The following is a 14,990-nucleotide window of genomic DNA, read 5'->3' on the forward strand; positions in this document are numbered from 1 at the left end:
TGAAGTGCGGGAGGCAGCCAGAGCTGTAGGACCCCCGCTATATATATTTTACAATATTAGGTACAATTTTTAATTTACTTAAATACCCTAATAGAAACATTACAATCAAGTTTCTTCTGTATGGATAAAAACATCCGTCAATCTATATGAATTATTGTTTTTGGGGTTAATTTGTCAATTGATTTTTTGACCTTCAGTCAATTTCAACATATATAGTGTTCAAACTTATATTTATGTAATCTAATTTAGACAGTCTTTGATACATTTCACTCTTCATTCTGAATTTCAACTTTTCAACAGTTTTGACACTTATCACTTGTCATTTTTTGAAAAAAGTATTTAAAACCCACCATTGAATTCTACTCATATTTGTCGCCTCAACTATATCCTATCCTACCCAAAAATTTTAACGAGTCTCTTTTAGATGATGTTTAATATACACTCAGATGCAAAAAAAACGCAACGGAAAAAATTTTGGTCAAATTCAAAGTATTGCAGTTTCTTTATTTTTAGCCCTAGTTTGATGATATTTTAGCACACTGCGTAAAAATTTATAGATTTTAATTTGGTATAGTGAGTTTTTTAATCAAATTTTGTATTTGACTTATTATACGGGGTTAATCGAAAGGTGGTTTTTTATCCTAACTTTGAAACATCCTGTGGAATAATTCCGTTGGCGGATTTTCGTAAAACCTTATTTTTCGGTTGCAACCATGTATCCTAAGTATTGTGTTTTTTGTTTCATGTCAAAATATGCCTTGGTTCATTTTTTAGAGCCAAATGAATTTGCCACCCACAATTTAGGACTTTTTTAGTTATGTTTATTTTGGAGTTACTTTGGAATACGACTAGGTGGCTTTGGTGACTGTTATCATTATGTTATATTGACACTTACATTTTGTTTACCTACGATTGATCAAGGTTCTTAGTGTCGAAGATTGTGAGAAAGCCGTTGCTCTGGTTGAAGATGTGCTAAATTATAAATATGTGGCTAGAGTACAATACACTCATCGCTCTAACCATCCAAAGGGTAGTGGAATGTTTTATACGAACCGGAACAAACAAGCCTAAAGCTGCACACGGGTATATTGAGGAAATTTTAGCGAATCAGTACCCTTTTCTCAATATATCGGCGATGATTTTCTATTAATGCAAGATAATGCGCGACTCCACTCTGCAATGTGAGTCACGCAATATTTAGAAGAAGTTGGTATTAATAAAATGAACTGGCCAAAGGGGTTCGCCAGATCTGAACCCAATAGAGCACGTTTGGGACATGCTTGGTAGAAATATTAGAGGTAGCGAAGTCGCACCAGCCTCAATTAACGAACTTCGCTTGGCTCTAGAAGAGGAGTGACAAAACATCCACCAAGATGATATTCGCAAGCTCATAGACAGCATGAGCCGACGTGTACAGGCAGTTATAGAGGCTAGGGGAGGCAATACAAAGTATTAAGTGATTTTTTAGTAGTTTCTCTTTGTTATTTGCGTACTTAGGTCAAGTTACATTTAAGTTGTCTTTTTTATGTTTTGCTATTGCTATCACTGTTCATTAAAACCAAGTTCATGTCGTTGTTTTTAATCATTATTTAAATACAGTGCTTCTGGGATGTCGATATGACATTCCTTCGATATCAGTCAAGAAAGCCGCCATCGTCGTATTACAAATTAATACAAAAGATAATGGTAATAATAGGAAAAGTCGTAAATTGTGGGTGGCAAGTCATTTCGCTCCTAAAAATAAACCGATCCATATTTTCACATGAATTAAAAAACATGATACTTAAAAAGACATGTTTCCATCCATCCGATGGCACTACAGCCCAAATCGAGCCTTGGCCTCCTTCAATAAGCTTCTCCAATCATTTCGATTTACCGCTGTTCTTTTCCATGAACGCGTTCCCAGAAAGTTCCTGGCATCCTCATCGACTTCGTCTTCCCATCTCTTTTTAGGTCTTCTTCCCTGCATTCTTGCATTCAGCAATTTTCTGGGGATTCTACTCTCATGCATGCGGACCACGTGCCCTGCCCACCGTAATCTCTGCAGTTTAGTGTGTTGTGCTAGAGTTGGTTCGCTATATTGCTCGTATATTTCTCTATTATACCTAATTCGCCAGTTGTTATTTTCACTTATTGGGCCCAGTATCCTACGTAATACTTTTCTTTCAAACACATCTAATGCATTGGCAGATTTTTGTGTCACCACCCATGTTTCGCAGCCATAACTTACTATGGGCCTGATTATTGTTTTATATACCCGGAGTTTTGTTTTCCGGTGTACGTCTCGCGATTTGAATATGTGGCCCATCGCAAAATAGGCTTTATTTGCCAGCACAAGCCTTCTATTTATTTCCGGTTCTTCTTCATTGCTTGCAACCAGATCCATTTCTAGGTACGTGAATCTATTCACATGTTCTATATCGTCAATAAAGTGTTGTTGCGCCGGTCTATTTGATCTGATTTGTATGAGTAGTTTTGTTTTATTTGTGTTTATTGCTAGCCCTACTGCTTCTGCACTCTGTTTCAACTCAACGTAGGTTTCTTCCGCTGCATTCATTGTTCTGCTCATTATGTTTATATCATCCGCGTATGCTGCTAATTGGGTAGATTTGTTTGTAAGTATGTTATTTCCGCTTACCGTCAACCGTCTAATTACATATTCAAGAACAAGATTAAAAAGCGTTGGAGCCAGTCCGTCGCCTTGTTTCAGTCCTTGCGTTATCGTAAACGCATCAGTGATCTGTCCTTGAATACATACTTGTGCTTCTGTTTCTGTCATTGTCATTTGCACTAGTCGTATTAATTTTGATGGTATGCCAAATTCTTCCAATATATTAGGTAGAATTGTTCTATCTATTGATAGAAAAAGACATGTTTGCAACCGAAAAATAAGGTTTTACGAAAATCCCGCCAACGGAATTATTCCACAGGATGTTTCAAAGTTAGGATAAAAAACCACCTTTCGATTAACCCCGTATAATAAGTCAAATACAAAATTTTATTATAAAACTCACTATACCAAATTAAAATTTATAAATTTTTACACAGTGTGCTAAAAAAATCATCAAAATAGGGCTAAAAATAAAAAACTGAAATAATTTGAATTTGACCAAAATTTTCTTCGTTGCGTTTTTTTTGCATCTGAGTGTACTTTCAGAACTTTTTTAAATTTCGAAGAAAAAATTTTGTTCCACTTTTTGAAAAATGGGATGTTTGAACATTAAAATTTAAACAAAACATTTAAACATTGGTTAAATAGTTACTTATATTGAGTAATTCTATTGTAGCATAGCAGTGAGGTGGCTTCAGTGGCGTAGCGTGGTGGGGGCGGCCCGCCCCGGGCGGCACTTTTTAGGGGGCGGCAAAATTTAACAATAAATAATAAAAATATTTTGTAAATATTTGAACCATTTTATATTTTTATCGCAACTACAAATCCGGACCGATTGAAAGAAGCACGGAATTTTTCATTATGTACTTACTTTGTGACGAATTCCGGGAATTTCTTGTCTTTGGATGATATTTTGTAGCGACTGGCAACAACGTCTATACTGACTTGTGGGAATTCCTCGTTTATGTTTATGAATATCCAAAGACTTAATTGTTTGAATACGAATTGCAAGAAAAAATTGTTCAACTCTGCAATCAGATACAGCCAGATCAGCTGAATGAAATGATACTTGCATTGTATGATCGATTAGGTTTTTGTTCACTGCAAGAGGGTGGTTTGTTCGAACATTTAATTGGTTAAAGTTTTTTTAATGCCTTTAATTTAAATTTAATGATTGATAATACATTTTTCAGTTGGTTGTTTTCTTATAATTTTTTTTAAATGCGTTTAATTTTAATTTAATTATTTAGAATTATTGTTATGTTAGTTGGTTTTCTTATAAAAAGAATAAATATTTATTTTGTTATGTAAGTTACTTGTTTTTTTTTTCGATGCAGTCATTTTCCGTTCTTTGTGTTTTGGGCCTGTGGCAACCGGTGCTACATGAAGGGAATGATGCTCAAAAATATTCACAAACAAGAAAACTTGACTCAGAAAGTGAATGCTTTGCAGATGATATTGACAGAGAAAAGAGGGGAATGTGCAAATGGCGCTGTAGGTTATGCAAAAAATATGTGTGAAGAACTTGGAATTACCATAAAACCTCGGAAGCGCTTAACAAGAAAGCATATTTTTGATGACAGAACTAGATATGCTAACTTGTCTTGTGAAAATGATTTGAGACGAAAGCTGTTTTCTTCGTTAGATAGAGTTATTGTAGAAATTCGTGAGCGTTTTCAACAGCTACAGAATTTAACGGATAAGTTTGCTTATCTAACTCCGGCTATATTATTAGATCCAGACAACACTGAATGTAATCTAGACTACGCATCTGACGAAATTGACGAGCAGGATTTCAAGCTGGAAAGACTTCGACTGCGGACTTTCAATAAATTGATTAATGCAGACTCACTTGAATTATTTAAATTTATTGTTAAATCCAAGCTGGAAGATACTCTGCCCAATATTTTAATAATGTTCCGAATATTTTCACATTTGCTATAAGCAATGCCAGCGGTGAGAGAAGTTTTTCAAAATTAATGTTGATTAAAAATTATTTAAGATCGACAATGAGTACTCTAAGACTAACTAATTTGGCTATTTTGTCTATTGAGCAAGAGGTGTGTGATGCGATAGACATTGACGGTGCAATAAAATACTTTGCTCTTAAAAAAAGTGGACGTATAAAATTTTAATTGAAGACGGAAGTTTTGTTTTTAATTCTAACAAATACTCATATTATTTTTCAATAAAAATAAAAATATAACATTATAATATCGTTCTAGTTCTAATTAAAAATTGATTTTAATTAATCTTGTCGATCGTCAAGGTGTACCTAATCTTAAGTGATAGGTACCTAAGTCATATCAATGTATCTAATTGGTTAAAGTAAAAGAATTTTTGTATTAATAAACGTGATTGTAAAACTTGGATAAACTTTTTTTATTTAAAATCTAACCTGTACATTGCAAAATAATGATGACTGTTCTAGCCGAAAAGTTCTCTATAATTAATGTATGTAAGTATAGCCGGGTCACCAATTAGCGGACCACGGTCCGCATCCGGACCGTGAGCTACTTTTGTGCGGACCGTCATTAAATTCAGAATATAGCGTTTTGCAATTTTGAAAATGTTTGGCCATGAAATTGTATATTATGTTATATTATGACTCAAATTATGTGTGCGAAGCCGCTTTATCAAGAATGGACTTTATTAAAAATCAGTACAGATCTCAGCTAACAGATGAATATCTCAACTCCCCAATGAGAATCAGTTGCACCAAACTCACTCCAAACTTCAGACAGGTTGTAGATAATTAATAAAAAATGTAATTTTTCTCACTGATAATTTAATTTTGTAAATAATGACAAATTTTCTGATTCGTTTTTTTTGTGGATTTCTGTTCAAAAATGTGTGGATTCCCTTAAACAAATCTTTGCCCTTTGGCAAAACAATCTTTTTATACAAATTCAAAATTACCTTTTAGCCCCGAAAATTGTATTTAAAAAAAAGGTCCCGTGTCATTTTTTTCAAAAGTTGATGGTTTTCGAGTTATAAGCGATTTAAAATCTGAAAAATGTGAAAATACCTACGCATTTTCGAGGTTAGAAAACTCCTGTGTAAATTATTAGTTTTCAGGTTGCCCAGTGCCTAAATTGAAGTTTATAAATTCAATTTCAAGGTTCTAATGAGTAATCGGGACTTACTTCAATATAGACCGTTGTTTTTTAATTGTTAATTATACGACTCCACTCGACTTTTAAGTCGCCGCACATCGCAATTTATGGTGCATCTCTGTCGCACTTATTATACATATTATACGTACTTATGCAAAAAATGCCCAACAAATACTTCACATTTATTAAAATAATTTATTATTACCATATTTTTTTCTTAATGATTTATTTATTTATTCAATTAATTATTGCCAATGTGCTAATTAAATACGCCAATAAAAACAAACGGTCGAAATTAAATAAACCCCGATAACTCATCAGAATCTTGAAATTGAATGTTTAAACTTCAATTTAGGCACTTGACAACCGCAAAAATAATAATGTACACATGAATTTTCAAGCTTCGAGAATGCTTATTTACGCATTTTTCAGTTTATAAATCGCTTAAAACTTGAAATCTATCAATTTTTAAGAAAAATGACAGAATTTTTTTTTTTTTTGTTTAAGATGACCCAAAAATGCTAAAAACATATTTTCGGGAGTAAAAAGGTGATGTTTTGGATTTATTAAAAAACAGTTAAAAACAATTTCTGCCTAAAAATTTTACACTGCACCCTTCTGATTTGTTTACCGAATTGGAACAACCAGACAGGTAGTGTTAACTCCGGACCCCGGAAGTGTCATAGGTTTTCGAAACGGACCCTCAGGAAATATAATTGGTGACCCCTGAATGTATAGTATACATTAAATTAAAATGCCTAATTAAGAGGCGGCAAAATTGTCTTCCGCCCCAGGCAGCCGACACTCACGCTACGCCACTGGGTGGCTTTGTAAACCGAAAGCGCTTAGCTAGGAATTAAATGCTTTACACACTTTTAAAGTATGTATGTACCTTTCTTTTCAATTATTGATTTTTCATAAGTACGTACAAAACATATTAGTGTTTTGTCTTTTGCAATATAAATAAACGATGCGTCACAAAAAAATCTAAATGGTTGTAATAATGAACACAGGATATATTCATCTTAGAGATACAAATAGCCCAGAGAAATAAGGATTTTATCGGGACACTCAAAGATCCAGGTAGCTGTCTACTTTTTTAGTCATTGCACACCTTTAGGAAGAAAGCCTACCTGTTTCCTGCCTAGAGTTCGCGTCCGTTTTTTAATTATTAACAATTTAGTGCAAAAATCGCAATTTTTTAGATTTTTGCACCCAATTCAAAAGCTAAATAGTTGATATAAAATTACAAAATTTAATGTTTTAGAACATTGAAAGACCTTCAAAATGCCGATTTTTGAAAGTTAAAAAGTTAATTTATTGCTACGCAAACTGCAAAATAAGTGAAAATCGTTATTTGTTAATAACTTTTACTAAAACTACCTTAGAACTTTAGTGTTTCACCCAAAGTTGGGTATTGGGGTACTTAACAAATCCTCACAATTTGAGACCGATTCATTAATTAGTTTAAGAGTTATTCTATTTGTTTATCCCAGAGACCTCTACTTTGCAATAACATAAGACATTGTAAAATGAAATAGCCTCATTTAGTAAAGGAAGGGTTATGTTAACGCGCCTGCTCAGGATTCTGCGATTGCAATGTACAAAATTTCGAATTTGATTTTGAATAGATGCCTTATTCACCCTACTCCCTACATTTGGCTCCCAGCGATTTTTATTTACCTACAAACCGGAAAAAATTACTCGACGGTAAGATAGATCCGCCGAATCTACTTTCGAGTTAATAGATGTTATCAATAACTATACAGGGTGTTTCATTGGGAAACGGAAATACTTTAACGATGAATAGAGGTCACCGAGGCGGTTCTAGATATACTACATGTTTTGCCCTACCGACTTTTATAACCGAGTTACAGGGTGTTTTATCGATTTTGCCCATTTCTTTCCTAAGCCCTAACTTTAGAATCACCCTGTATAGTTTTTTGATATTTGGTACACATATGTCTCATTCAAAACCCAAACGACCGACATACTAACCATAAGAAAAATCCAGGTCCGGATTAACAAAAAATTATTAAGTAATTTTGACCTTAAAACAACACCCTGTATATTCAAATTTTGAAAATCTGTTTGCATATTTGAAAAAAGCACAAAAAAATAAGTTTAATGGTTTGCTTCAATTTTTCGGCCAGACAATTTTATGACTTTAATTTTGAAATTATATTGAATTTTTTAAGAACTCTGACATTAAAAAGCAGGTATTATTAACTTTTAGTTATGAATTATTAAAGTTAATGAATAAATACTCATTTTAAAAATAATCAATATTTATTTACCACATTGAAACGATCCAATTACTAATAACAAGAAAAGGTCCGTATTAACAAAAAATATAAAGTAATTGTGACCTTGAACCAACACTCTGTATATTGAAGTTTTGAAAATTTGTGTGCGCATTTTAAAAGAGCATAAACAACTGTGATTAAAGGTTCATTTTAATTTTTTGCGCCGTTGATTTAATTACATCAATGTTGAAATTATATTGAAATTTTAAAGAAGTCTGAGATTAAAAACCAGGTATTATTAACTTTTAATAGTTTAATGTTAATTAATCAATACTTATTTTAAAAATACTTAATATTTATTTAAGTCATTTACTACGCTGGCTTCATAGATTCTCTGGATTTGTAGCTGTATGCAAATCATTAAAAATTAGAATTGCGAGAATTGGGATATTTTAATGATTTAGTAAATAATTAAAAAAAAAACAGTTGCTCAAACAGTTGCTCAAAATGTCCGCCATTTTGTTGGATCCATTTCCTTGCTCGTTTTAAAAGATTTCGAATCGATTTTCTAATTACATTGGGATTGTTCTTAATTTTTCTGGCAGCTTCTTGTCACCTTGACAGAATTAATCAATATGATTTCAAAATTGCCGTAATTAAATTAGCTGCGCAAAAATTTGACATGCACCTTTTAACGCAGTTTTTTATGCTCTTTTAAAATACGCAAACAAATTTTCATAATTTCAATATACAGAGTGTTGTTTCAAGGTCACAATTACTATATTTTTTTTGTTAATCCGGACCTGTATTTTTCTTGTGATTAGTGATTGGGTCATTCCAATGTGATAAATAAGTATTGATTATTTTTAAAATGAGTATTTATTCATTAACTTTAATAATTTATAACTAAAGGTTAATATTACCTGCTTTTTAATGTCAGAGTTCTTAAAAAATTCAATATAATTTAAAAATTAAAGTTATAAAATTGTCTGGCCGAAAAATTAAAGGGAATTATTAAACTTACTTTTTTGTGCCCTTTTCAAATAGGCAAACAGATTTTCAAAATTTGAATATACAGGGTGTTGTGTTAAGGTCACAATTACTTTATAATTTTTTGTTAATCCGGACCTGGATTTTTCTTATGGTTAGTATGTCGGTCGTTTGCGTTTTGAATGAGACATATGTGTACCAAATATCAAAAAAATATACAAGGTGGTTCTAAAGTTATAACTTAGGAAAGAAATGGGCAAAATCGATAAAACACCCTGTAAATCTGTTGTAAAAGTCGGTAGGGCAAAAAATGCAGTGTATCTAGAACCGGCTCGGTGACCTCTATTCACCATGTAAGTATTTCCGTTTCCCAATAAACAAAACACCCTGTATATGGAACTATGGATAGTCGAGATATACGGGTAAAATTTGTTCTGGAATCCAAAAGCAAAGGTTAGTCGAAACAGAAACTATAGAAATCAAAAGAGGTGTTAGACAGGGTTGCGTGTTGTCCCCATTGTTATTAAATCTGTACAGCGAAGCTATTTTTAAGAAAGCAATATCAGAGGAAGAACAGGGTATATCAATAAACGTAAAAATCTTGATCAACATAAGATTTGCAGACGACACCGCTATTTTAGGAGACAGTGTAGAAGTACTGCAATGATTAGTAAATAGATTACATTAAGTCAGTATAAAATATGGACTACAAATGAACGTTAAGAAAACCAAGTTCATGATTATTTCTAAGCAACATACAGTAGGAAGGTTAGATATCGAGGGAAAACCAGTAGAAAGAGTGAATAACTAAAAATATCTGGGAACCTGGTAAACCGAAACAACGACCAAGGCAGAGAAATCAGGACACACATTGAAACTGCAAGTCAAGCATTTATAAAAATGAAAAAAAAAAATGTTTGTTAATCGAGACCTTTCTCTGGAGCTGAGGATAAGATCCATAAGATGTTACGTGTTCTCGACTTTATTGTATGTAATGAAATGATGGACACTAAAAGTAGATAATATAAAAAAGTTTGATGCATTTGAGATGTGGAGCTACAGAGGGATTTTGAAAATACCATGGATCCAACTAGTTACAAATTCCGAAGTGTTAAGAACTCTACAAAAGGATTCCGAGGCCATAAAGAAAATAAAAACAAGAAAGCTGAAATATTTAGGCCATATTACCGGAGGTGAGAAATATCAGATATTAAGGCTCATAATGCAAGGTAAAGTTAAGGGTAAAAGATCCATAGGAAGACAAAGAAATTCCTGGCTGAGAAACCAAAGAGAGTGGTATAGTTGTAGCTCAGTAGATCTTTTCAGAGCAGCCGCCAATAAGGCAAGGATAGCTGTGATGATAGCCAATCTCCGATGGGAGAAGGATCTACAAGAAGTAGAGCTTCACGATACGATACAATATTGATATTTTTTAAGTATTGAGTATTATATTGGTTATGCCAATGAAGTATCGTATCGAGTATCGATATCGGCAATACTCTCTTATAAAAATATCGTATTGATATTGATTTCGATACGATATCGATACAATACTCGATAAAATATCGACATAAAAAGGATTATACATCTGAGCTGTGTAGGCTCTATGCCCACTTTTGCATGCTTGTCAAATGGACATTATTCTAAAAATATTACGAATATTTCTTATTAAGATTCTTATAAAAATTTAATATGGCTGAATACTTCTTTGAAAGTCGACTATTACTTACTAGTTCTGTATTGTTTAAAACCTACTTTTGAAACGATAAGGAAATCCGCGAAGATTCGGAATAAATCGCAATTCAGTATTTGTTGAAAATTATTTTTGCGACATCATCACATCATCGCTCACTTCAATAATATTGCCATAAATGCCACATGATATAAACAGTGTAATCATAATAGTCACTTACTCACAATTCAAGAGTTTTAAGTTCAGGTACTTACGTGTAAAATATTATAACAGCTGATGCTTGGGTTGCAGATCACTTATTATTTTATGTAACTAATTATGATCTAAATACTCATTCCACAAAATATAATCAAACAACTGTGGCGTTTTATTTTTTTTTCTGAAAATATCGAGGCAAGCGTATCGACAATACAAGACTATTGTATTGATTTCAGATAGTGTGTATCGTATCGACATTAATATTGCTAAGGTATGTATTGTATCGGTATCGTATTGGTTTTCGATACGATATCAATACAATATCGATATTTTTATCGAATATCGTGAAACTCTAACAAGAAGAAGAAAATAAATAACTATTTTGAGGAATATTGATTAATTAAATTATAATGAGGGCATTGCTCATTTAGGATATCGTTGGGAGAACTGAGTGAACAGGAGATTATACTAGTACTATTTGGACAGTATACGAATATACATAAACGGTTTAGTCATATACGACTAAGACTGAAAACAAAAAGTATACAACTGTAGTAGATATTAAAATATTATCTATCATACCTCTTTCGGGGTGGTATCACCACCTGTCTCTTTCTTTAATATTTCGTTAGTTGCTGTTAACATGACAACATATCCATAATTGTTGCACAACCCAAGAATCCAATAGGAAAATAAGGCTCTAAACCTTCTATTCTTATTAAACGTGGTTGTCGTACCCTGGCTAGTTTCAGTAGGTATGACAGCCTCGCAGCTTTCGCAGTTATAAGACATTTTCAACAAGAATTCATTGGACTTTCGGCAAGTAAACATCGCATCGATAGCAAATAAACAAAGCCATCATTACGATGATAATTAAAAACCACTTCTGATAAAAATTTCGACAGTTTTTACTGCAAAAATCCTCTTGCGATATAGTCCAGTTTGTAAGGTCGTTTCTGTAGAAGAAATGTTTGTGATTCGGTTTCTTTGCGGATTCCTGTTCAAAAATGTCCGCTTTAAACAAATGTCAAGCGTTTCCTGCCCCGGGAAACATTTTTTTACGGTATTTTGGGACAATTTAAACAAAAAGGTCTGGTATCATTTTTCTCCAGAGTTGATAGTTTTCGAGTTTAATACATATCTAAATTATTATTTTTGAGGTTACCAAAAGCCTAACTTGAAGTTTAAACATTAATTTTCAAGATTCTAAAGAGTAATCGGGGCTTATTTCAATTTAGACCGTTGTTTTTTTTAAATGTTAATTATGCGCGTCAAATTCGATTTTTGCGGCCGTACTGACACCAAATTTTAATAAATATATAATTATATTATATTCAATAGATAAGTATTTTGTATCGAACACATTAAAAAAAAAAAGAAAATAACAATACGCTTATTATATTGTGATGATTGACGTATTTAATTAGCACATTGACAATAATTCATTTAATACATAAATAAATTGTTTAAAAAAACTATATTAATAATAAACCATAAAATTTTAATAAATGTCAAGTATTTGTTAGGAATTTTAGACGTAAGCTCGTATAATATGTATAAGTGCGACACAGACGCAGCATATAGTGTGCGTTTTTTCGCATTTTTCAGGTTTGAAATCGCTTATAACTCGAAAACTATCAACTTTTGAGAAAAACGGCAACATATCTTTTTAAAACAGACTTTTTAGGTCAAAAAAAGTTTATCGACGAAAATAGCTACAGAAATCTAACGAAGAAACTAAATGGCGTAAATTTCGAAAAGTATTCGTTTGAAGATACACAAAATAGACTTCTCAAAGTATCAAGAAAATGCAAGAAAATGAAAATATGCAAGAAAACTGTCTCAGCAGACATGGAGAATCCTATACAAAAGCAACCAAGAGAGGTCAACCAAATCCAAACATATGCTCAAATAGCCTTTATGGGATCAAAACAAATAGTAGGGAATGACCCCAATTCGATATCAAACGTGCTACACATATTAATAAAATGCATGGACAAGCACGAAAAATTCGATAAAAAGATTCTATACTTCTCCAAGAAATTAACGCACCACCTTAAAAATTGGCCATTTTTAATGTCTCGAATTTCCTAAAGCTATTGTCCGATTTAAGTGATTTTTTAAGATGTTATAGCCTTATTCTTTAACAATATCGCTGTAATAATATTGTTGCTAGATCTAGACAGGTAAATTGTCATTGCATACTGGGTGTACCAATCAAACTGATTTTTGATTCTCAAAGTTCGCCGTCACTCTGTGGAATATTCTAGCATTTATAAAATACTGAAATTAAAACCCAACTATAGCCTCATGTTTTCTTAACATTTTGTTTTTTATTCATTCGCTTATATTGGATAATAAAAAAGTTAGGTACTTTAACAACTAGCCTTGTTTTTCGTCAATACAGGGTGTTTTTAAATAAGTATGGCAAACTTTAAGGGGTATTTCTACATAAAAAAATAATGACAGTTTTCTTTATAATGTATGTCCGCAAATGCTTCGTTTTCGAGAAAGGGGGTGTTGAAATTTTTTATTGCTCTAAAACCGGTTGATATGCAAATGCAATTTGGTGGGTTTTAAGAGGTAGCTATTGTGCATTTTCTAACATACAATTAAGAATTTTATGTTCGACATTGGCGCACATAAGGGTCATATTGCCCGTAGCGCCATGTGTGCATACATACATTGCCAATGGTGAATACTAAATTCCTAATAGTACCCATATCAAAAAATGCGCAATAACTTTAAAACTCACTAAATTTCATTTGCATATCTTAACCGGTTTTAGAACAATAAATAAATCGTCAGTTTTTAAGAAAGATTTCAACCCCATCTATCTTGGAAATGAAGCATTTGCGGACATACGTTTATAAAGAAAACTGTCATTATTTTTTCATGCAGTTACCCCTTAAACTTTGCCATACTTATTTAAAAACACCCTGTATTGACGAAAAACAAGGCTAGTTATTAAAGTATCTAACTTTTTTATTATAAAACACAAGCGAATGAATAAAAAAACAGAATGTTAAGAAAACATGAGGCTATAGTTGGGTTTTAATTTCAGCATTTTATAAATGCTAGAATATTCTACAGGTTCAGAATAGACAACAGGTTTAGGAAATTCGAGACATCAAAAATATCCCATTTTTAAGGTGGTGCGTTAATTTCTTGGAGAAGTGTAGAAAGATTAAATAGCATAGAAATTAATAGGTGATAAAATGGCGGAAGACATAAGAATATTACATTGGAACGTAAATGGCTTCTTGCAACATCACTCAGCACAAGATGCTGTTTACATTAAACAATCATTGTTATTTCCAAATATATCGAGCATCAGTATATCAATGGATATCAAATATATCAAGCTCTTCATCCTAGAAACACAGCTAGTGGAGGAGTAACAGTGATAGTAAAAAATAATCTAATTTACTTTGAAAGAGAAAATATAGAGACTGAAGCCATTCAGGCAGCTAGTATAAGTGTGAAAACAAAGAAATCTGACGTAATAATCGCAGCTGCATATTGTTCACCAAAACATAATCTAAAAAAAGAAATCTTTCCATCCACTACGTTTATCTAATGCAGTCACATTTAGAAGACAGAACTTTTAGAGTTAAACAGGAAGGTATGAGTATTCAGAACTTTGACCAATCAACGCAAGAATTATACAGGCTGTATTCTGCCCTGTTCTCATACTATATTTATTATATACCGGTGACATACCTGTTACAGAAAATATTAAATTGGCCACATTTGCAGACAACACTGCAATACTAATTTAGAACTACTTGGAATAATAAACGGCGTATAAAAATTAATGGACAGAAATTTAATCTGTACATATCGATTTCATTTAAAAAAAAATTATCACCCAGTTAGACTAACCAATAAAATCGTCCCGCACAAGAAAACAGTTAAATATCAAGGTTACATTTGGATAGCAAATTAAAGTGACAGGATGATATTAGTAAGAAAACTGAAGCACTGAAACTGAAATACAAAAAGTTATATTGGATTTAAAACAAAAAAGTAGGGTAAGGAAATGTATATTGGTGATACAAGTAATTTGGTGGTAATTTTAAATCAGATTACTACACAGTTAACTACGCACGCACATTCATGACACAGCGCTAGTA

General features: G+C 32.4%; 1 protein-coding gene across 5 annotated transcripts in view; it reads right to left on the reverse strand.

Annotated features, from left to right (window-relative positions):
• The window catches only part of LOC126878552 (battenin), a 163,541-nt gene that overhangs the window by 74,606 nt on the left and 73,945 nt on the right, over positions 1-14,990 (reverse strand). For 2 of the 5 annotated variants that reach the window (XM_050641334.1, XM_050641331.1), the window contains exon 1: positions 11,437-11,661. The exons of the other annotated variants lie outside the window; for them this stretch is intronic. In XM_050641334.1, coding sequence (XP_050497291.1) covers positions 11,437-11,646 — 210 coding nt within the window. In that variant the 5' untranslated portion in view covers positions 11,647-11,661. Of the gene's footprint in view, positions 1-11,436; positions 11,662-14,990 lie in introns of those variants that run through there. 5 annotated transcript variants of the gene reach the window in all.

Source organism: Diabrotica virgifera, chromosome 10 (genome assembly GCF_917563875.1).
Source record: "Diabrotica virgifera virgifera chromosome 10, PGI_DIABVI_V3a".
NCBI lineage: Eukaryota > Metazoa > Arthropoda > Insecta > Coleoptera > Chrysomelidae > Diabrotica > Diabrotica virgifera.